General features: G+C 35.1%; 4 protein-coding genes across 4 annotated transcripts; 3 read left to right on the top strand and 1 right to left on the bottom strand.

Annotated features, from left to right (window-relative positions):
- Positions 1-421: 421 nt before the first annotated feature.
- Positions 422-2573, top strand: QC764_0087420 (uncharacterized protein). The gene is made up of 3 exons (XM_062940883.1): positions 422-1792; positions 1845-2075; positions 2131-2573. Exons 1-3 carry the CDS (start codon positions 577-579, stop codon positions 2244-2246), a joined length of 1563 nt encoding a protein of 520 aa, XP_062799810.1. The 5' UTR covers positions 422-576; the 3' UTR covers positions 2247-2573.
- A 275-nt stretch (positions 2574-2848) lies between these two features.
- Positions 2849-4327, top strand: QC764_0087410 (uncharacterized protein; the record flags this gene model as incomplete). The annotated part of the gene is made up of 1 exon (XM_062940882.1): positions 2849-4327. The coding sequence occupies one exon, from the start codon at positions 2849-2851 to the stop codon at positions 4325-4327; it is 1479 nt and encodes a 492-aa protein (XP_062799809.1).
- Positions 4328-20056: 15729 nt separating this feature from the next.
- QC764_510615 (uncharacterized protein) lies at positions 20057-20382 on the bottom strand (the record flags this gene model as incomplete). The annotated part of the gene is made up of 2 exons (XM_062948298.1): positions 20057-20137; positions 20206-20382. 2 exons carry the CDS (start codon positions 20380-20382, stop codon positions 20057-20059), a joined length of 258 nt encoding a protein of 85 aa, XP_062799808.1.
- Positions 20383-20728: 346 nt separating this feature from the next.
- On the top strand, positions 20729-21794 carry QC764_0087390 (uncharacterized protein; the record flags this gene model as incomplete). Its single annotated transcript, XM_062940881.1, is given in 4 exon segments — positions 20729-21356; positions 21425-21499; positions 21518-21647; positions 21688-21794. The coding sequence occupies 4 exon segments, from the start codon at positions 21333-21335 to the stop codon at positions 21792-21794; spliced, it is 336 nt and encodes a 111-aa protein (XP_062799807.1). The 5' UTR covers positions 20729-21332.
- Between the last annotated feature and the right edge of the window lie 1007 nt (positions 21795-22801).

Genomic DNA, 22801 nt, shown 5'->3' with positions numbered 1-22801 from the left:
CTGCAAAAGACTGACAAGAAGGAGCATGATGGCCCAACTTTGGATCAGAAGGACTTTGAGCAAGTTTGCCAAATAACAAGGGAGTTCAAAGAGTATCTTCATGATCTCCATGGCCTTGATGAGGAGGGAAGGGCTTACAACGCTAGAGCGAGGGCAGGAAATCATGACTTGGGAAGGGACATGAGCAACTAACAGAAATCAGGAAAGGAGGTTGGAACATTTTCATCTACATTGGTTTACATGCAGCTATGTATGGTGTCAACAAATGTCACATGGCTTGGCGTTATCGGTTTGTCGCCACCGTCCAATCACGGAGGCGAAAACACCCACATGTTCCTGACGATCTCCCCCACCACTTTCCTCAGCTCACTGCTATATCTCAATGCCATTGAGCACGTGGGTAAGTGACAGACTCCAGTGTTACAGTCACACCATTCCTCCATCATTCTATTCCTTAGCTTGCATGAGCTGAAAGATGCCCACGTGCCCTGGCCGAGGCCATAAGTTGAATATGCGCTCGCGGAGGAGTGCAAGCTTCCTCACCGTCACAAACAGCTGCGCACCTCCACCAGAGTCATGGTCTTCCTCAGCAGCCTAGGCGTCCTTGCCTTGTTGACGAGCACCGTGCTCTCACACCCTCAGCCATCTCCTGCTCCCGTCTCCACGACAACGTGCCAGGGAAAATCCTATACCTACAACGAACTCGCCGGTTTCGGTTCGATCCCCTCTGACGCAAGAGACGAATTCGGCGACACAATCAGCATCGGCTCCTCAGCCGCGATCACCAACTGGAAAAAGCGATCTGCCGGTGGCAAAAACAAACAAACCTACTACACCGGCACGCTCTACGGCCTCCCCGACAGAGGCTGGAACACCCAAGGCACCCAAAACACCATCCCTCGCGTCCACATCTTTGATGTGACTTTCACCCCAGCCGCCGCGGCATCTCAATCCCCGCCCCTCCCACCAAACCTCCTCTTCAAATACAAAGCCACCATCCTTCTTACCTCTCCCAGCGGTGAACCCCTCACTGGTCTCGACCCAGACAGTATCACCACCCTCCCTGGCTTTCCCCCCCTCCCAGCATCGACCTATCCCGGTGATGGATTTGGTGGCCCCGGTTCAGGAGGAAAACGCATCGCTATTGACGCCGAAGGCTTGGTGCTGAATGATGATGGCACCTTCTGGATAAGCGACGAGTACGGCCCGTACATCTACCTCTTCTCCCCCCGCGGAAAACTCCTATCCGCCATCGCCCCACCTGATGCTCTCCTCCCACTGAGGAATGGCACCCTCAGTTTCAGCAGTGACAACGCCCCTATTTTCGACAACGGCAAACGACCCATTCCTACCAACCCCAGTCAGGGTAGGTCAAACAACCAGGGTTTTGAGGGGTTAACTGCCAGTCCAGATGGGAAACAACTCTGGGTCATGCTGCAGAGTGCGGGGAGGCTGGAAGGGGGTGGGAATGCTGCTACGAGGAGGTATACCCGGTTATTGAGGTATGATGTTAGCAAGGGGAAAGGCAAGAAGGTGAAGTACTCCGGGGAGTGGGTTGTGCCTTTGCCTACGTTTACTGATGGGCAAGGGAGGACGAGGGTGGCGGCGCAGAGTGAGATCAAGTATGTCAGTGACGAGCAGCTGCTTGTGCTGCCGAGGGATAGCGGGGTTGGTGCTTGCACTGATAGCCCGACGAGTTTGTACAGGCATGTGGACGTGGTTGATATTGGGAGGGCGACGGATGTGAAGGGGAGGGGGTATGATTTGTTTAATGCTTCGATAGCGAGTGAAGGTATGTTATTTGACTTTTGATACGAAGGATAGCCTGACCCTGACGAGAGCAGATGGTGTGTTGAAGCCAGAGATAACACCCGCGACACTTTGCCCGTGGATCGACTTCAACATCAATTCTAGGCTGAACAAGTTTGGGATGAGGAACGGGCCCCCAGCGTTGCCGATGAACAGCCTTTTGAATGAGAAGTGGGAGAGCTTGGTGTTGGTTCCGGTGGACGATGGCAAGAAGGACGAGTACTTCTTGATTGCCATCTCTGATAATGACTTTATCACGCAGAATGGTAAGCGTTTTTGACAATAGAGGGATGCATAATACACTGCTGACAACTGTTTCAGGATTTATCAACAACGGCAAGATCCCATACAAAGACGCGAGTGGGTGCAGCCTGGACCAACAGGCCTTGGTGTTCAAGGTCACGCTGCCAAGGAAAAGTAGGCCTTTGATCGGATAGGAAAAATTGCTATCCTGTCGTGATGGGGTACATAATCAAAGAGACTGAGATCAAATATTCGAGGTCAGACATGGGTGTTGTTTTTATTGTTTAAGGGGTTCAGGGATAATTGTCGAACAGAGGGTTAGGGTTGAACCAAACTTCATCTGTGGCGCAGTGCTGGCAGTGTGCCAGCATGCTCCCACGCTATGGAAACACAAGAATCGTGCAGCACATCTCCAGTTTGTTCATTGGATAGAGAGCGACCGAATGCCTCGATATTTTAACTTGGTTTGGCAAGGCTAGCTTGGCAACGACATGTGTTCTCTTTGGTTGCGGTACTATCTCATCTCCATAGAAATTGAGTGATGTTGTGATAGTGTCAGATTGGCTGCCTCATTTCGCTTCTCCTGCGATGCTACCAAGCTTTGTGCCGAGAACAAGCCCTTGAGCTCGTCCCCATAATCGCGTTGCCAAGGTCCCATAAGAGGACTGATCTGACAATCGTTGGTTGGGTTGTCGGTTGAGGTGTTGGTCTTAAATGTGCCAGAAGGCCACCCTCGATTGAAATCGTCGTAGCCCTTCATTCCAGGTCTCAGGGCTTCGACCACCAATATTTCACCATGGCACGAATACACCTAATAGCCCGGTTATTGGCATCAGCCGGCCTATGTCAGATAACAGCGGCGAGTTTCTGGACCGCGACGCAGATATTCGTCGATGACCCAGAACCTGAGCCATTTCGCTGCGACCCAGCTGGTGTGACGGGTCTCTCATGCACCGGAACAACGACCGTAACACGGTTAGTGGCACGTACCACCTCACTTCCAGACGTAACGCCAATATCAACCACAACAGCGAGTCTCACTTCCTGGGATTTGGAGGTTGTGGAGTACTATTATCCCGCCGACGCGGTTCCCACCTCGGACCTGTATACCTGGCGGTGGGACCCAGATCCCGACTCGCGTGGGGAGGGCCCTCAATGGCTTGTCGACTATACAATCACCGCGCCAACCAGCTGCCCGACCCCCTTCGAATACACCACCGAAATCAACCTCAGGACCTCCGCGTCTGTTCCGACGCCGCTCAGCGAGATCCTCCACTCCATGGCCAGCGTCGAAACAGATGTCGTCACATACACCAGACTTGTCGCCACAACCGATAGCAGCACCCATCGTTGGGTGCAACAAACTTCGTACTACACATACACGACACTGCATGTGAAAGCGACGGACCTTCCTCCAGCGCGCAGACCGCCGGCGGATTACTACCGACACGATCAAATCAACTACCGCTACATTGAGAACTGCTTTCTCCCAGGCGAAAAGAATCCGCGCCCCAACCCATTTGGAGCAGAGGCAAAACAAAAATGTCCCCACAAGGCCTTCGGACGCTGCAGCAAAATCCCAGAAGGTCCTGCCATCATCCTTGCCATCGTCGGGACCCTCTTTGTTCTAGGCTTCATCGAGAATTTCCTGTGGTTCAGGAGCCTGATGCAAGGCCACTGGGCTCTTCGGTGCGGCACGGTGTGCTGGTGGCTGATTGCCACGCTGCTCATGATCTTTGTCACCAAATATGAAGTCGGGAGGAATGCAGATGATCAGGAGCAACTGAGGGAGAAGTGGAAGAGGATGCCATTTTGGATGAAGATAAAGTTGTGGCTTCAGTGGGGGTTTCGGCTCAAGTATCCCGAGCGCTGGTTGGGGGCTCGAAAGCCGGTTAGTGTGGGGAGAGTATTGAGATGGGAATCGGTGGGGGGAGGTAACGGAGCCGGAGGTGGTGGTGGTGGTGGTGGTGGTGGTGGTGGTGCTGGAACTGGAGGTCCCCCGTCGAGAGCCCCGGAACACGATGACACGCCTTTGCCTGTTTATCCCGGTTCTCCTCTTTCGAGTGTCAGTGATGGGCATTCGATGAATAGTGGGACGACAGCTGCTACTCGGGGGCCGGCCTTGGGGAACCCAAATGCGGTACTTGGGCCTGTGATGGGTTCTGGTACTGTGGTTATTGGGCCGACCATAAGTTCAGCCCAGCAGGCGCCTGCTTCCCCACGGCGACAGGAGACGGGTGAGGGTTCAGCGAACGGTGTAATCCGGGCTGTTTAGACCTTGCACATCTCATCGTGGTTATGATGAAATCATTGGAGCCTCCAACTATTAGGTTGGATGACAAGGAAGTGGACCACATATGGATGTGGCCCAGGTAGGTTTGAACTACCCAAGCCATCTACCCACATTAAACCCTCCACAACCCTGGACCTCCGAAAGCCCCCCGATATCAACACACACTGTATATTCCACCCACAGAAACCAAAAATAAAGCTTTTCTTTTTACTTTTTTTTGCTCCAGGTACCCACAATAGCCAAATATACCGAAGAGGATGTTAAAAATACCTAGAAAGACATTGCGGCTAGTATAAGCTAGCGAAAAGCATCTAATAAGTATGGGATTCTACGTTCTACCCTAAAGTACTATATTAATAGTACTCTACTAAAGAACTTTACTTATAAAAACGAATTGTAATTTTTTTACAGCTAAAAAAACCTTATTATATAATAGATGCTTCGTTAAAAAAATTTAATTACGCTTTTACTTGTACTAATATAAAAGCTTTAACGGTTAGTTTATTAATTAAATAAAGTAATTTTAACTTCTTTAATAAATACTAAATATTTTACTTTATTAATTCTCATTTATATATTTATATAAAGCAAAAAAATTTAATTATTTTAAATTTAATAAAGGTCCCCCCGAAAACATTAATAAATTCTTTAACTTGTATTTTACCGTTAATTAAATTAAATTTAAGTATAGATATAACTGTAAAAACTTAAAGATAATAGAAAGTGAAAGTTAAATAAGACATTTATATATATGAAATAAAAGGGAAAAAGGATTTCAATTATTATATTTAAATATATTTTATAAAACGGAAAAACCTTTGTAAATAATAGTTTAAAAATTAATTAAATAAGGATTAATATTAGTTTGGGGTGCAGCCACAGGCCCAAAGACTTTCTGATCAGAAGGTGAGGATGTAGGGCTTTCGGAAGATTCGGAAGTTTAGAAAGGGTTATGTATATAAGCGGTCTGCTTAGGGCATTCTATTTTAGACAGGACATCGACTTTTGTTTCCTCGTATTTTGTGCCTTGCATGCGTGCAGGCAATTCTAGCCCTCTGATCAGGCTATTCCGATGCTTATTATGTAGCCTGCGAGCCCATAGTGTCTTTTCATTGTCTTACGTGAAGTGCGGCCTGCGAGCGAGCTATTGTCACGCAGGTATATTTGTAGTGTCTTAGTTGTATTTGTGTGTTTTCTCACTATTTTAATATATAGTTATATTAAAAAAAATTAGATTAATAATAACCCTACTATTAATCTAATTTAATAAGATATTTATATTAAAGGTTAAATTTAAAGATTTATTAAAACATTATTCATTTACTTATAATAATCATAATTCATATATTATTAACGATTCTATCATTTAATATTATAAAAATAATATTTATTTATTTTTTTCTTTTTACTATTTTTTTTTATCTTTCAACTCTTTAATATTAATTATCTTTTAAATATAAAAGAAATATATAAAAGATTTTGAATTATCATTAACATTTTTATTAACTATATATTTAATAATAAAATTAATTTATTTTAATTATATAACTCTACTCGTAAATAAAATTTTAAGAAAAACAAATATCACTTATAACGAACCCCTATCCAGAACCTCTAAAAGGGATATTAGTTAAAGGCACTTCTAAATAATTCTAGTCCGGTATAACTAAATAATATATAATAATAGCTTATCTTTATTATAATAATCTAAATATTAACGATTATAATTTATATTATATATTACGAAATTATTTATTTACGCCGGCCAGTTCCTCCGTATATATAGACCCGTGGACCGTAGACCGTTAATTTATAGACGGTCTTCGGTCCGCTCTTAATTAGCCGATACCGGACCGTGGACTGTAAGCCTTACCGCGGTCTCCGGTCTTTATTTTATTAGTCCGTTACCTTTCTGGACCGTAAGTCCCGCTCGACGGTACGGTCTAGTTTTAATTAGTCCCTTATAGCTTTACTATTTTCTAGAACCGTAATATAATATTCCTTCTTTAGGCCGAAGCCCTTACGGCCTAATCTTTTTCCACTACTAACTATATCGTAGGTTTTTCCTCCCCTTTTCTCTTTACTTTTATTATATTTAACTATATATAGAAACGTTATTATAAAACTAAATAGGCTTTTACCCTTTCCTCCCGAATCCACCGCTATAGTTTTATTATAATACTATATTTTACCTATTTTACCGCCGAATCCTTTTATATTATAGCCCTTAGGTCCTTACGGTACGCTAAATACGTACGCTATAAGATCCTATATAATAAATTTAATATTAGCTTTACCTATAAATAGATCTTCCTTTTCTTCTTATACTATAATTAACCGTTCTATAGTAACCCGAACAATAAAAAAGTAAAATAAACTTAAATATAAAAAATAAAAGTTTAAAAACTAACTTTCGTAATTAATTATTAAACTTATCCGGATAAAATAAATATATCGCTCTCTTCGCGTACGTAAAGAGCGCCTCTTCGCGCGGGATATCTAGAAGGAGGATGCTTAGGTAGCGTAATCTACCGCTACGGCGCCTCCTACTTTTTTACCGGATACTCCTACGCGGCCGGATACCGCCTAGAATACCGTTCCGTAATCTCTTTACACTTTAGATCTTTCCTTAAGCCTAGACTAACCCTCCGACTTTTCCTTCGATTCTAACGTAGCCGGTCCTTCCTTCCTAACCGCGCTAAATACTATTAATAGCGTACCTTTTACTTTTTAAAGTACTTAAAGCGCGTAGTACTATTTATATTTAGTTTTTTTTATATTTTTTAACCTTATAGTATAGTATATAGTATATCGACTATTATATTAAAGGCGTAGGTTCGACTCCCGTCGAGGTTCTTTTAACTCCGTCTTATAGTTATTTAGCTATAAGCCGGGGCTAAGTCTTTTTACTTATTTAAGTTTTAATCGGTTTAAATATCGTTAATAAAAATTTTTTTATTTATTTAAGTAATTAAAGTATATTTATAATTTTTACGAATTATCTATAGCCAAATATCTTAATTAATTAACTAAATATTTTAATTAACTTTTATTAAACCGTAAATTTAATATTTCTTCTATATCGTATTCTTTTTCTTCGTCTTCCGCTATTACCTATATATTAGCCTTATTTATATATAATATAAGTTCTAAAAGTAAAATATAAAAAGTATATAACCGTAAACGTATTATATTAAATAATTCTAATTCGAATACCGTCTCCGACATTTTCCTTTTAACTTTAAATAGTTCTATTCTTTTATAATTTAGCTTTTTATTAGGTTTTTTAATACGTAAATTATATATAAAAAGGAATATTATATTCCTTCCCTTAAAGTAAGGTTTTTCGAGCCTTTTAATATTATAATATTTTTATATTTTTTCCTTTATAAACTTTAGTTTTTACTTAAATTTACTATAAAATATATATATTTTATTTACTTTAACTCTAGCCTTAAGTACCTTAACCGTAAGTCCTTACCGTAGATTTGCTTTATAACCGAAATTTACGAAGAATAATATAGCTTTAATCGTTTTAATTAACGATATATTATATATTAACTATATTATAAATAATAATTTAATTTAATTATTTTATTTAAAATTAATATAATTCCGTAAATACTATTTTATAATTTAATTAAATTATTTTATTTAACCATCCGTTTAAAGGTAGTAAGCCGAAAACGCTTTATTTATTATCCCTAGCTTCGTTATTAACGCTCTTTAGAATTTCGATACGAATTTAATATCGCGGTTTATAATAAACTCCTTTAATTATATATATATTAATATAATATATTATAATATTATATTTACTAATTATTTTACCGACTAGGTCTCTTTATAAGGTAAAAAGTATATTTATTTAGTAAGCCTATTAATTACCGTTAATATACTATTATATTTAATACCGGTTATTATATTTTTAGACTTTAATAATTTAATAATAAAGTTTATTATAATTAAACTTTATAGCCGTTCTATTACCGGTAATAGCTTTAAAAATCTATAAGGCTTATACCTCGTAACCCTCGTTCTTTTATATATATAATATAATTAAATAGTTTCTTTAATGTCGTCCTTAATCCCTAGCTAATTAAAGTATTATTTAATTTTTTCTATAGTCTTAACAATATTTATATATTTTCCGAGTTTTAATATATAAATCCTTATTATTAATATTATTTTATTACCTAACTTTATATATATTTAGTTTTTATATTATAGTCTTTCCTAATTATTTTTCTAAATACCTTATAGCTTTAGCTTTTCCTATTAATATTATTTTATAATATCGTTATTTAATTTCCTTTAATATTTATTAGAAATAGCTTTCTCGCGATATACTACGTAATATTTTATTTACAGTTATAATAAATACTTAAAAATATTATTTAACGCTTCCTTAAATAATAATAGTAACTCCCTAAATATATCTTTATAATAGTCGGCTCGCCGGCTAAATACGTTTACCCTAACGTTTTCCGAACCCTTTTTATAATTAATTTAAAAATTAAATTTTAAAAGAAACTCTAATTATTATATTTACCGGGCATTAAAGACTTTCGTAATAGTAAAGTACTATAGATTTTTATAATCTATATAAACCTATATTTTATATTTAATACCGTTAAAGTATAACTTTTATTTTTTAAACGCTTCGATAATAGTAAATAGTTCCTTATTATAGATTAAATAGTTTTAACGTATTTTATTAAGTTTTTTCGAAAAGAAAATTATTAAATATAATTTACTATTATTATTTTATTACCTTAATTATTTACCAATAATATAATTTAATATATTTACTTTAACTTCGAATAGTCGATTAAGGTTTAATAATTTAAATACCGGGTCCTTTAAAATAATTTTTTTTAGCTTTTAAAAAGCCTATTCCTTTTCTTATCCCTACCGGAACTTTACGTCCTTTTTAGTTAAATAATTAAGTAGCTTTATAATACTTATATAGCCCTAAATAAATATCCGATAGAAGTTTATAAACTTTAAAAATTCCTTAATATATATTTATAATTATAGTATAGGCTAATCCTTTATTACCGTAATTTTCTCCGGTTCTATATAAATCTTATTTAACGATATTAAATATTTTAAATATATTATTTTTTATATATAAAACTCGTTTTTTTCTTTATTAATTAAAAGTCTAGTTCTATATAGCGCGTTAAGTATCTCTCGTATATATTATTTATATTCCTTTAAAGTACGTAAATAAATAAAAACGTTATCGAGATAGTATATTATTATTTTATTAAAATATTTTTATATTATATAGTTAATAAGAAATTAAAACGTTATAGGTATATTAATTAGCTTAAATAGTATTACGAAATACTTAAAATAATTATAAAATATACGAAACGTAGTTTTTTATTTATCTCTTTCCTTAATCTATATATAAGCGTACTTAATAAGTATATTTAAATATATAAAGTATCGCGCCCCTATTAGTTAACTCCGTAACTTAAATATTAATAGTAGTAAGTAATTATTTATTATTATTTTATTATTTAATTAATAGTAATTTATATATAATCGTAAGTTATTATTCTTTTTTAATACGAAAAATATAAAGTATTTTATTAACGATATAGACTCCCTAATATATTCTTTCTTAAAATTTTCGTTTAAATACTTTTATAATTTTTATTTTACTTATCGTTAGTATAGTAAACTTTAAATAGCCGTAGTTTAGCTCTTTCTTTTAACTTAATTTCGTAATTTTACGGTTCTCGCTTTAGAAGCCCCTCTAAATATTTAACCGTAAAGGTTAAGTATCTTTAATATTCTATTAGTACCGCCTTTTTCTTACCTTTCTTTACGTTATTATAGTAAACGTATTTATTAACCTCCAATATTTTTATTAACGTTATTAACTTTATTTCTTCGATTTTACTACCTATATCGATAGAATATATTATTATTTCTTATACTCTTTACGGTAGTACCGTAAAGGGTATTTATCCTATACTTTACTTCGTATATACTTTTAATCTTTTATTATTAATTAAATACTTTTAAAGCTTTTTTAATCGTAGGTAATTACTATCCCTTTAATCAATATCTAAATTATAATCTTTATATTATAGTTACCTTAAAATTATATTCTTCGAGGGTTCTATATTTATAATATTAAATATAATTAATATCGTTTTTCCTTCGATTATAATATTTAAAGATAGTATTTTCCTATAGACCTTTTACGTAGGAAATAGACTTTATATAACTATTTATTTTTTTTTTCTTTTATAGTATATAGGCCTAATATACGAATTATAACGAAATTAAATTTATTTCCGTATTAACGTTTATTAATATTATTATTTAGAGATCCCTTTATTATATAATAATTTAAAAATATTTATTTTTTCTATTTTTTCCTTATATAGTAGCGACTTCGTTAATAAGTATCGGATCGTTATTTTATACTTTTACTTTATATTAATACTTTCGAAAGTATCGTTTATAATTTATTAAAGGTTAACGGCCCCTACGAAAAGCCGTAAATTATTTTTTAAATAATTATATTATTTAAAAACGTTTTTTTACTTTAAGTTATTTAATAATATAAAGTTTTTTAATTATACTTATTTAATTTCCTTTTATTTTCCGTTTTTAATATTTTTTTATATTTACGCTCGATAATAGTTTTTCTACTTAGTTTTAAGCGTTTTAGTTTAATAATATCGTTTAACTTTTTCCTATAGGTATATAATATAGTTTAAGCTTAGGTACTATTTTAATATTACTTTTTTCTATAAATATATATTATCGTTTATATTTTAACTATTTATATATTTAATATAATACCTTATATATTTTAATATAATTTATATAACTTAAAGGCTATCCTTTAATTTAACTAGATTTTAAATCTTTTATAAAACGTAATCGTTTAGGTTTTCCTATTAAGCCTTTTTCTATTAGGCTATAATCCTTTTAATTAATTATAATTTACTTTCTTTACTTACTTTACGTACTGGCTAATAACTATATAGTAACTTACTTTAATAATACTTTATATATCTATATATAATATATTAAAATTAAAATACTCTTTAATACTTTAGATATTTAGGATAAAACTATATTATATCTCCTTTATAGGATATATATTATATAGGTATTAATATATCCTTTAATAACTTTACGATCTTAATATTAACGACTTTCTTACCTTTTTAATACTTTTCTTAGCTTTTATATAAAAACTTTATAGGCTATAATATATTTTATAAAATAGTAATTCCGTACTTACTATATTACTTCTTTAGTATCGTTTATTTAATAAATCTTTACGTAAAACCCTTATCTTTAGTAACCTCTATAGTAACTTCCGTAACGATCTATACTCATTAATCCTATAATACTTATATTTAAAGATCTCCTTCTTTATATTCCGCCTTTAGCCTTTCTAAAACTTCCTTTACCTCCTAAAACTCTATATTTTTTTATCCGGTATATTAATTAAAGTTTTCTTTAAAGCTTACCGCTTTACCTTACTAATATTTAATAATTATTATCTTTACTACCCTCGGTCCCTTTAATATAATAATTAATACGATCTCCTTCTTTTATCCGAGCTATTTAAGTACCTTATAATCTTTTTTAAAGTATTTTACTTTATTATAATTAAAATATTTAAAATTATTTTTACTTTAGCCCCGGCCTTATAACCTTTATTATTATATAGTATTAACGTTTATCGGTTTTAAATATATAGTACCGGAATAATTAATATTAAAGTATTTTTATTTATATTTATCGTTAAAATAATTATTATTAAAATATTTTTTATAGTTATTACTATAGGTACCTTTACTATAATTCTTTTTCTCCGTACGACGCTCGAACTACCGATCGTCGATTTATATAATTATAATAATATATTTATCGATAATATTAAACTTTAACTTTTTATATAATTTATCCTTTACTTTTTCCTTAAGGTTATAGTAAAAAAACTATATTAATCCCTTATTATTAATAATATTATATAAACTATCGATTTTAAATTAAACTATATAATTAACCGTTAAACGTATTTAGCGTAAGCTTAAAAGCTTTCCCTATACGTACTTTACTTTATTATATTCCTTAAATATCTTTTTAAGATTAGCTTTAAAAGTATAATAATTTTTAAAATACTTTACGGTAATTTTTTTTTAATACTTCCGCTTTTATTCATAATAATCGTTAAAGATAAACTCGAATTACGTAAAAGCCTTATCCTTAAGTTTAATAACCGCGAAAATTATTTTTAACTTTTCGTTAATAAATTAATTTAGGTATTTACGAAAATAGGTTTTAAACTAAATTAAAAACCTTTTAAGCTCGGCCTTTTCTCTTTTATAATACTCCGGTATTAAGAACTTAATAATTAATTTAAACATAATCGAGATAGCGAAAATCTATTTCCGGATTTATTAAGCCTCGTCCTCGAGTTTTTTAAGGCGCTTAATAATCTGCTTTACGGTAAAGGATATATATTTAGAAGGTCCTTCGGTGCCTGGACTAAGCGGGACGCTTTTTATTTAAATATTTTTAGGTCCGGCTATAGTAGTAAAAAGACGCTTTTAATTTATTTATAATAAAGTTAAAGTAAATATATAACGTATAACGAACCCCTATCTAAAACCTTTAAAAGGGATATTAGTTAAAGGTACTTCTAAATAATTTTAGTCCGGTATAATTAAATAATATATAATAATAGCTTATTTTTATTATAATAATTTAAATATTAACGATTATAATTTATATTATATACTACGGAACTATCTATTTAGGCCGGCTAATTCCTCTATATATATAGACCCGTGGACCGTAAACCGTTAACTTACAGACGGTCCTCGGTCCGCTCCTAATTAGCCGATGCCGGACCGTGGACCGTAAGCCCCACCGCGGTCCCCGGTCCCTATTTTATTAGTCCGTTGCCCTTCTGGACCGTAAGCCCCGCTCGATAGCGCGGTCTAGTCTTGATTAGTCCCTCGTAGCCCCACTGTCTTCCAGAACCGTAACAGTATATCTTTATAGTAGTCGGCTCGCCGGTTAAATATATTTATTTTAACGTTTTCCGAACCCTTTTTATAATTAATTTAAAAATTAAATTCCGAAAGAAACTTTAATTATCGTATTTACCGTATATTAAGGACCTTTATAGTAATAAAGTACTATAGATTTTTATAATCCGTATAAACCTATACTTTATATTTAGTACCGTTAAAATATAGTCTTTACTCCTCGAACGCTTTAATAATAATAAGTAGTTCCTTATTATAGATTAAATAGTTTTAATGTATTTTATTAAGCTTCTTCGAAAAAAAAGCTACCGAATATAGTTTATCATTATCGTCTTGCTATTTTAATTATTTACCGATAGTATAGTCTAATATATTTACTTTAACCTTAAATAGTCGATTAGGGTTTAGTAATTTAAATACCGGGTCCTTTAAAATAGCCTTTTTTAACTTTTAAAAAGCCTATTCTTTTTTTTACTCCTACCGGAACTCTATATCTTTCTTAATTAAATAATTAAATAGCCTCGTAATACTTACGTAATCCCGGATAAATATTTAATAAAAGTTTATAAACCTTAAGAATTCCCTAATATATATTTATAATTATAGCGTAAGTTAATTTTTTACTATTATAATTTTCCTTAGTTTTATACGAACCTTATTTAACGATATTAAATATCCTAAATATATTATTTTCTATACGTAAAACTCGTTTTTCTCTTTATTAATTAAAAGTCCGGCTCCGTATAGCGCGTCGAATATCTTTTATATATACCGCTTATACTCCTTTAAAATACGTAAATAAATAAAAATATTATTAAGATAGTATATTATTATTTTATCGAGGTACTTTTATATCGTATAGTTAACGAGAAATTAAAACGTTATAAGCGTATTAATTAACCTAAATAGTATTACGAGATACTCGAAATAATTATAAGGTATATAAAACGTAATTTTCTATTTATTTCCTTCCTTAATCCGTATATAGGTATACCTAATAAATATATTTAAGCGTATAAAGTATTACGCTTTTATTAATTAATTCCGTAACTTAAATATTAATAATAGCGGGTAATTATTTTTTACTATTTCGTTATTTAGCTAGCGATAATCTATATATAATCGTAAACTACCGTCTTTCTTCGGTATAAAGAATATAAAGTATCCTATTAGTAATATAAACTCCTTAATATATTTTCTTTTTAAGTTTTTATTTAAGTATTTTTATAGCTCTTTACTTTACTTATCGTTAATATAATAAACCTTAAATAGCCGTAGCTTAGCTTTTTCTTTTAATTTAATTTTATAGTTTTACGGTCCTCGCTTTAGAAGCCCCTTTAAATACTTAGCCGTAAAGGCTAGGTATCCTCGATATTTTACCGGTACCGCCTTTTTCTCGCCTTTCTCTATATTATTATAGTAAGCGTATTTATTAACCTTCGATATCTTTATTAACGTCGTTAACCTTACTTTTTCGATTTTATTATTTATATTAATAGAATATACTATTACTTCCTATACTCTTTATAATAGTACTGTAAAGGGTATTTATCTTATATTTTATTCCGTACGTATTCTTAATTTTTTATCGTTAGTTAAATACTTTTAAAGTTTTTTTAATTGTAAGTAATTACTATCCCTTTAATCGATATTTAGGTTATAGTTTTTATATTATAATTATTTTAGGATTATATCCTTTAAAGGTCCTATATTTATAATATCGAATATAATTAATATTGTTTTTCCTTTAATTATAATATTTAAAGATAGTATTTCCTTATAAACCTTTTACGTAGGAAATAGACTTTATATAATTATTTATTTTTTTTTTTCTTTTATAATATACGGGCTTAATATATAAATTATAACGAAATTAAATTCGTTTCTATATTACCGTTTATTAATATTATTATTTAAAAATCCCTTTATTATATAATAATCTAAAGGCGTTTATCTTTCTTACTTTTTCCTTATATAGTAGTAACTTCGCTAACGAGCGCCGGATCATTATCCTATACCTTTACCTTACGTTAATACCTTCGAAAATATTATTTATAGTCCGTTAAAAGTTAACGGCCCCTATAAAGGGCCGTAAGTTATTTCCTAAACCATTATATCGTTTAAAAACGTCCTCTTACCTTAGGTTATTTAATAATATAAAATCTTTTAATTATACTTATCTAGCTTCCTCCTATCTTCTATCTTTAATATTCTTTTCTATTTACGCTCGATAATAATTTTTTTATTTAATCTTAAGCGTCTTAGCTTAATAATATCGCTTAACCTTCTTCCGTAAGTATATAGCGTAGTCTAAACTTAAATACTATTTTAATATTATTTTTTCCTATAAATATATATTATTATTTATATTCTAACTATCTATATATTCGACGTAATACCTTATATACTTTAATATAATTTATATAATTTAAAGGCTATCCTTTAATTTAATTAAGTCCTAAACTTTTTATAAAATATAATTATTTAGGTTTTTCTATTAAACCTTTTCCTATCGGGCTATAGTCCTTTTAATTAACTATAATTTACTTTTTTTACTTACTTTATATACCGGCTAATAACTATATAGCGATTTACTTTAATAGTATTTTATATATTTATATATAATATACTAAAATTAAAATACTTTTTAATACTCTAAATACCTAAGATAAAGCTATACCGTATCTCCTTTATAAGATATATATTATATAAGTATTAATATATTCTTTAATAACTTTACGATCCTAATATTAGCGACCTTCTTACCTTTTTAATACTTTTTTTAGCTTTTATATAAAAACTTTATAGACTATAATATATTTCATAAGATAGTAATTCCGTATTTACTATATTACCTTTTTAATATCGTTTATTTAATAAGTCCTTATATAAGACCCTCGTCTTTAATAACCTTTATAGTAACTTCCGTAACGATTTATATTAATTAATCCTATAATATTTATATTTAAAGATCTTTTTCTTTATATTTCGCCTTTAGCCTTTTTAAGGCTTCCTTTACTTCCTAGAACTTTATATTTTCTTATCCGGCGTATTAATTAAAGTCTTTTTCGGAGCTTACCGTTCTATTTTATTAATACCCGATAACTATTACCTTTATAACTCTCGGTCTTCTCGATATAGTAATTAATACGATTTTTTTTTTTATCCGAGCCGTTTAAATGCCTTATAGTCCTTCTTAAAGTATTTTACTTTACTATAATTAAAATATTTAAAATTATTTTTACTTTAGCTCTGGCCTTATAACTTTTATTATTATATAGTATCGACGTTTATCGGTCTTAAATATATAATATTAAAATAATTAATATTAAAGTATTTCCGTTTATATTTATTATTAAAATAATTATTATTAAAATATCTCTTATAGTTATTACTATAGGTACCCCTACCGTAATTTCTCTTTTCCGTACGACGCTCGAATTACCGATCGTCGATCCGTATAACTATAATAATATATTTATCGATAGTATTAGGTTTTAACTTTTTATATAATTTATCCTTTACTTTTTTCTTAAAACTATAGTAAAAAAGCTATATTAATCCCTTATCGTTAATAATATTACGTAAGCTATCGATTTTAAATTAAACCGTATAGTTAGCCGCTAAACGTATTTAGCGTAAGCTTAAGAGCCTCCCTTACGCGCACTTTACTTTATCGTATTTCCTAAATACTTTTTTAAGCTTAACCTTAAAGATACGGTAGCTTTCGAAATACTTTACGGTAATTTTCTTTTAATACTTTTGTTTTTATTTATAATAATCGTCGAGGATAAGCTTAAACTACGCGAAAGCCTTATCCTTAAGTTTAATAGCCGCGAAAATTATTTTCGACTCTTCGTTAGTAAATTAGTTTAGGTATTAACGAAAATAAGTTTTAAATTAAATTAAGAATCCTTTAAGCTCGGCCTTTTCTCCTCTATAATATTCCGGCACTAAGAACTTAATAGTCGACTTAAACGTAATCGAAATAATAAAAATCTATTTCCGGGTCTACTAAGCTTCGTTTTCGAATTCTTTAAGGCGCTTAATAACCTACTTTACGGTAAAGGATATATATTTAGAAAGTCCCTCGGTACCTAGGCTAAGCGGGACGCCTCCTATCTAAATATTTTTAGGTCCGGCTATAATAGTAAAAAGACGCCTTTAACTTATCCGTAATAAAGTTAAAGTAAGTATATAACGTATAACGAACCCCTATCTAGAACCTCTAAAAGGAATATTAGTTAAAGGCACTTTTAAATAATCTTAATCCGGTATAACTAAATAGTATATAATAACGGTTTATCTTTATTATAATAGTTTAAATACTAACGATTATAACTTATATTATATACTACGGAACTATTTATCTACGCCGGCCAGTTCCTCCGTATATATAGACCCGTGGACCGTAGACTATTGACTTATAGACGGTCCTCGGTCCGCTCCTGATTGGCCGATGCCGGACCGTGGACCGTGAGCCCTACCGCGGTCCCCGGTCCCCATCTTATTAGTCCGTTACCCTTCTGGACCGTGAGCCCCGCTCGACAGCGCGGTCTAGTCTTGATTGGTCCCTCGTGGCCCCACTGTCTTCCAGAACCGTGACATCACTAAAGGTTAGTATAAGATAGAATTATAGTTTATATATGGTTGTAAACCCTTTTTCTTAAGTTTGGTAATAATTCTTATAGTACCGTAAAATATCTTTTTACAAATATTTATTTTTTGTACTATAAAGAATTTTTAGGTAATTAAAAAAATAGGGATTTATTTAAGAATTGTATACCGGTCGGAAAATAATTTGCGGTCAAGATTCTTATTAATATTATACTTGTATTTAAATTTAAAATATTTATTTATAAAACTAATACAGTAAAGTACTAATAGAACGCTGTGACGAACCCCTGTACAGAACCTCTGAAAGGTATACGGGTTGAAGGTAACTTCTGACAATTGGTTCGGTGTAGCTAAACAGTGCACAACAAGATGTGTTGGGCTGGTGACCTAGGAAAGCCACTGGCTGCGAAAATAAGGCCAAATTGGCCAGAAAAATGGTAAACAAATTAGTATTACAGTAGTTGGTTGTTGGTTGAAAGGAAAACAGTAAGTAAATCCATCCCCAAGAGCAAACCGGTGTGGGTCTGGGAAAACCTGGGCCCTTTGGTGCCCCACAAGATGTCTCAATGTAAACACAAGATACCGTGAATACAAGCTTGAATTGCATACTGCGGAACTGTCTATCTACACCAGCCAGTTCCTCCGTATATATAGACCCTATGCCAAGCCTGGCACTGTCCTGGATCGATAGACTCAACCATCGATCCTATCGATACTGTCCCTTTTGGGATTGACTCTTCTGGATCGATCCTTGATCCCAATGATCCTGTTCTGATTGGTCCTTGCTCCTGTACAAACGATTGGTCCGTGGTGCGCCCCGCGCTCCACCAAGTGTCAAGCCGTGACAAACGCCTAGAAGGGCCAGGAAATAAAAAAAATATATAAATTAAATAAAGAAAACTCGAATTCTTAATTTATAAGGCTCTATAAACTAGAAGAGGCCCGCATTCAAGGGAGGGTAGTGGAGGAAAAAGTGGTAGCCAAGGAGGATATGGAGCAGCCAGAGCCAGCCCAGCCTGTGCGGCGCAGCGCACGTCATCGGGTTCAAACCAGGCGCAAGCGAGAAGCAGATGCAATGTCTGACTTAGACAGTGATTGAGCTACATTTTGGTATAATTTCCATAGAAATTGACCCAATATTAGTCTTGTTGTGGCCAGTGTGATCATTCAGGGGCAATCTCAACAAGGTTGTGTGGCTGGTGTGGTGGTGGTGGACCAGATCCACATGTGGTCCATTTCCTGGTCATCCAACCTAATGTTTATTGCGAGAAGACTCTCGCTTCATGATAGATACCCCTATTCTTGAAACCGTACAAAATAATGTTTCTAGTCAACCCTTCTGGCTGGAAGATGTAACAGTGAAATGCATGCTATGCTTTGCTCGCTCCTCTAGATCAATGACCGGAGTTTAAACTGGAGCTGCGGACTGAGCAAGAGCATTAATCCATTTCACTGCCAGTTACAGTACCAAGGTCAATTGGTTTCTTGATGCTGAAAACAGCATGGCTGGCACATGTCTTGGGGTACGGGATGGAATTGAGGGGCTTTATCATAGCTGTGATGGGCGCTTTTTTGACATCCCTGGAAGGGGTTCAATCATTGTTTCTGGGTTCCACAAGGTTACACATGATGTCGATAAATACATCTGCACAAGTCCCGTCCCTTGGACATGCGCATATGTGGAAAACAAGATATTCAGGTTGGGGATAGTTCAACGAGACACGGATCGATGGGACTTGTATTGTCGTTGCCACAGGTGCTGGCATCTATCTAAGTCATTGTTCCTTTTTTTCCAAAACCGAGACTGTATACGTGTACCCCTAATCATGTCTCTCTCGTCGTCCTTCCTCCACTGCCCCTGGCTATCTTCTTCAAGATTACCACGTGGATCCCACACACGCACCCAACGGAACTCAAACGGCTGGTCATCAGGGGTACGCCATTTTCCTTTGACAGCATCATAGGAAAAGTAAACGGGGCGCGCAGCCGGCATGTCGTACGGCTGAACTGATGTGACCTGGGTGGAGCCCATGGCCGCTGTCTGATCGCCTTGCTAATACCAAATGTTGACGGTCACGATGGGTTGGTATTCTCCGTGGGCGCCCTTGAGGAGCATGTACTTGCCAACCCAGATCTTCATAATTGTCAGCGAGGATGGAAAATCTGGAAAGCAATATTCAAGAGGGGCGATGAGAAACCTACCGGAGTCCACTTCTTGGCAGCTGGGTCTTGAACATCAACCAGGATATGAACTGCAACTGCGTAGTCATTGGAGGCAAAGTTTAGGGAGTCGGGCTTTGCGTTGGGATTTTCCTGCTTGGCAGACCACTCGCCGTCCTCCTTGGACTGGTTGACCTCTGCAATGTACTGAGTCGGCATGATGAGCAGATATGTGTTGTTGTGGGCGAAAGTAGACGTTTGATCGAAAAACAGAATGTGTTCTGGAGAGCTGATGAACGAAGTCTGGACGGCGGCGAAAGGCCTCTTTATAGACACTTGCCCTCTTGGTGTCCGGTGCTGGATCTGGCTGGACCTCAACCACCGCTGCCAAGGAATAGTACGTAAATATGGTACCTTTGGTATCCCAAGATGATGTTACTGTGTTCCTGGTGGCAAGCCGATGACCCCCTGGGGCACCAAAGACTTCGATAGCATGGGCTTGTGGCTAGCTGAGCAAGAAGGCGAGTCCAAACGTGCGTATCACACTCAGTTCCATGTCGTAACTCAGGTGACCATTTCGGTTGAAGCGTGGGTATCAGCTCTTATGATCAAGAACAGCCATTCCATTTCAAGATGTGACGGCAGGAACTTTCGATATGTCCTCAATCTGACTGCTTGTTTTAGACAAGAAAGGTTCAAACTCTGCTACTGTGCTCCATCCGCCATCATGCACCGCTCGACATTAAGCTTCTATCTTTCACCCCGGGCTCCCCACAAAAGGGAACAGAAACAGCTGTCAGAAGGTGTGGAGTAGCATAGAGTGTCAACACCAGCCATTGATAAGGGTCCGGTTGGTCCAACTCTATCCCCCGGCGGCACGGCCCATCCCGCAACAACTGTACTAGCAATGTGACGTCGGGTGCGCAATTTCTCTTGGGTATTCACAAAAGGGCTTCAGGTGTTTTCCGATAGCCTGCGGGAGAGAGGCAATATCGAGAGCCACAATCATCCAACCCAATCAAAACTTATCAAATATATATACCTTTCATCAACAGACAAGTCTGTCGGAGAAAGAAAACCTCTTCGCCATTCAGACTTGACGATAATCTTTGAGTTTTTGAACAGCTACCTTTTCGGCCTTGAACGAACTCACTGCAGCCGACGGAACCATGGAACCGTTCTCTTGGTCAGAGGTGTGTATCATGAGCCCTGTGTTGATTCAAAGCATCTTGACTTTGTGTCTAACTTCTTGCTCCATCAGGCAGATTGCATTTTGACAATTATGGCGTTAGCTTGGCACGACAACAATGTCGCCCAACTAATGGTGGGTGAGGCGGTCAGCAATGGGGACTAGAACGCTGTGTTGAGCATCGAGTTCGACTGCCCGACATATCTTGTGGTGCCGGAGCAGAGAATGCCACCCCGGCGATTCGATCTTGCGATACTCAAGGTTGCCACCAATCAGTTGTTTTTTCGCATTCTAAGTGAAGGGTAACCATTAAAACTGGGACGATCTGGCTGCAGAAGTTACACAGTGTTTCCAGGCCATTCGGCTTGGTCAAGGATACACGTATGGGATGCGTGGCCGAGGGCCGGAATGCAGTATTGTCAAGTACGATGGGGCAATCTAGCGGATTTTGCGGGAGATCAAGAATGTACATTGATAAGTACATAACTAGAAGAAATCCTTAGCTTTTTGGGGCGTCAAAGACTGTGAGAATTTCAGTACCTCGTTGTCCGAGTGAGATCCGTCAGCAGGTCATGTGCGATCGCGGCAACCGTGCTGTTGACCAAGGGTTGAACGTGCCTTTTCACAAGCCCCACGACACGCGGCTAAGGATATCAGTCAAAGTAACTTATGTATTAAGATGTGCAGCCCCCATACGTATGGCTGGCCTGTTTCTGCCCGATACTATGGTAACACTCCCTTGTACTCCACGTGTCTGAAGCGACTCGGATCTGTTTCCACATCCCTTCTTCTTACCAGAAGCCCTCGTTGTATAAGCTCGGTTCCAAGTTCATTTACATGCCTTTCCGAAACCGCATCGGCCGACTTGACCATGGTTGGATCGATCCCTATGATCCATGGACTCTGCATAGCTAGAGGCAGGCTCTCAACGGCCCTTGGGTACTCTGCCGTCTTTCCTGCTGCCAAGATGTGAAATTTGCTAGGGTCGGATCTGTTGAATGCGCCCAGCACATCAACCTTTTTGATTGTTTGGGCCATTTTCCACAGAGCATCTAGCCCCTTTCTTCCTGTAGCGTCGAGGAACATAGTTGCTCATCATGCGGTACCACATATCAACTACGAATGCCATGTTGAGCTGAACGAGAAGAACTGCACTTGGACTTCGTGACGGTTCACGCAAAGTGTTCCAATCAGGACAATAAGACCATTCAAACCCATTCTTATGTTCAAATTGGAATAGAATGAAGCTGGTCAGATCTTCTCCAACATTGAGGAATTGGAAGCAGATGTCAACCACCTGCGTGAAGGTTTGAGATATATCCAACGGTATAACATCCATGAGAAACTTGCCAAGATTGAACGATTGAGGCTCAAGAACTGCCGCCATCATTGTCGTTGTGCGACACGTGACATTTGGCTGAAGAACACGGCGGTCATACGGATTAGGGA

The sequence above is a fragment of the Podospora pseudoanserina genome, chromosome 5, assembly GCF_035222485.1.
Source record: "Podospora pseudoanserina strain CBS 124.78 chromosome 5, whole genome shotgun sequence".
Lineage (NCBI taxonomy): Eukaryota > Fungi > Ascomycota > Sordariomycetes > Sordariales > Podosporaceae > Podospora > Podospora pseudoanserina.
This window is presented reverse-complemented; position numbering and strand designations above follow the sequence as displayed.

Coding starts and splice junctions, on each gene's coding strand:
- QC764_0087420 (XM_062940883.1), top strand. CDS start 577: ATGGTCTTCCTCAGCAGCCTAGGCGTCCTTGCCTTGTTGACGAGCACC. Junction 1,793..1,844: donor TGCTTCGATAGCGAGTGAAG/GTATGTTATTTG, acceptor TGACGAGAGCAG/ATGGTGTGTTGAAGCCAGAG. Junction 2,076..2,130: donor TGACTTTATCACGCAGAATG/GTAAGCGTTTTT, acceptor CAACTGTTTCAG/GATTTATCAACAACGGCAAG.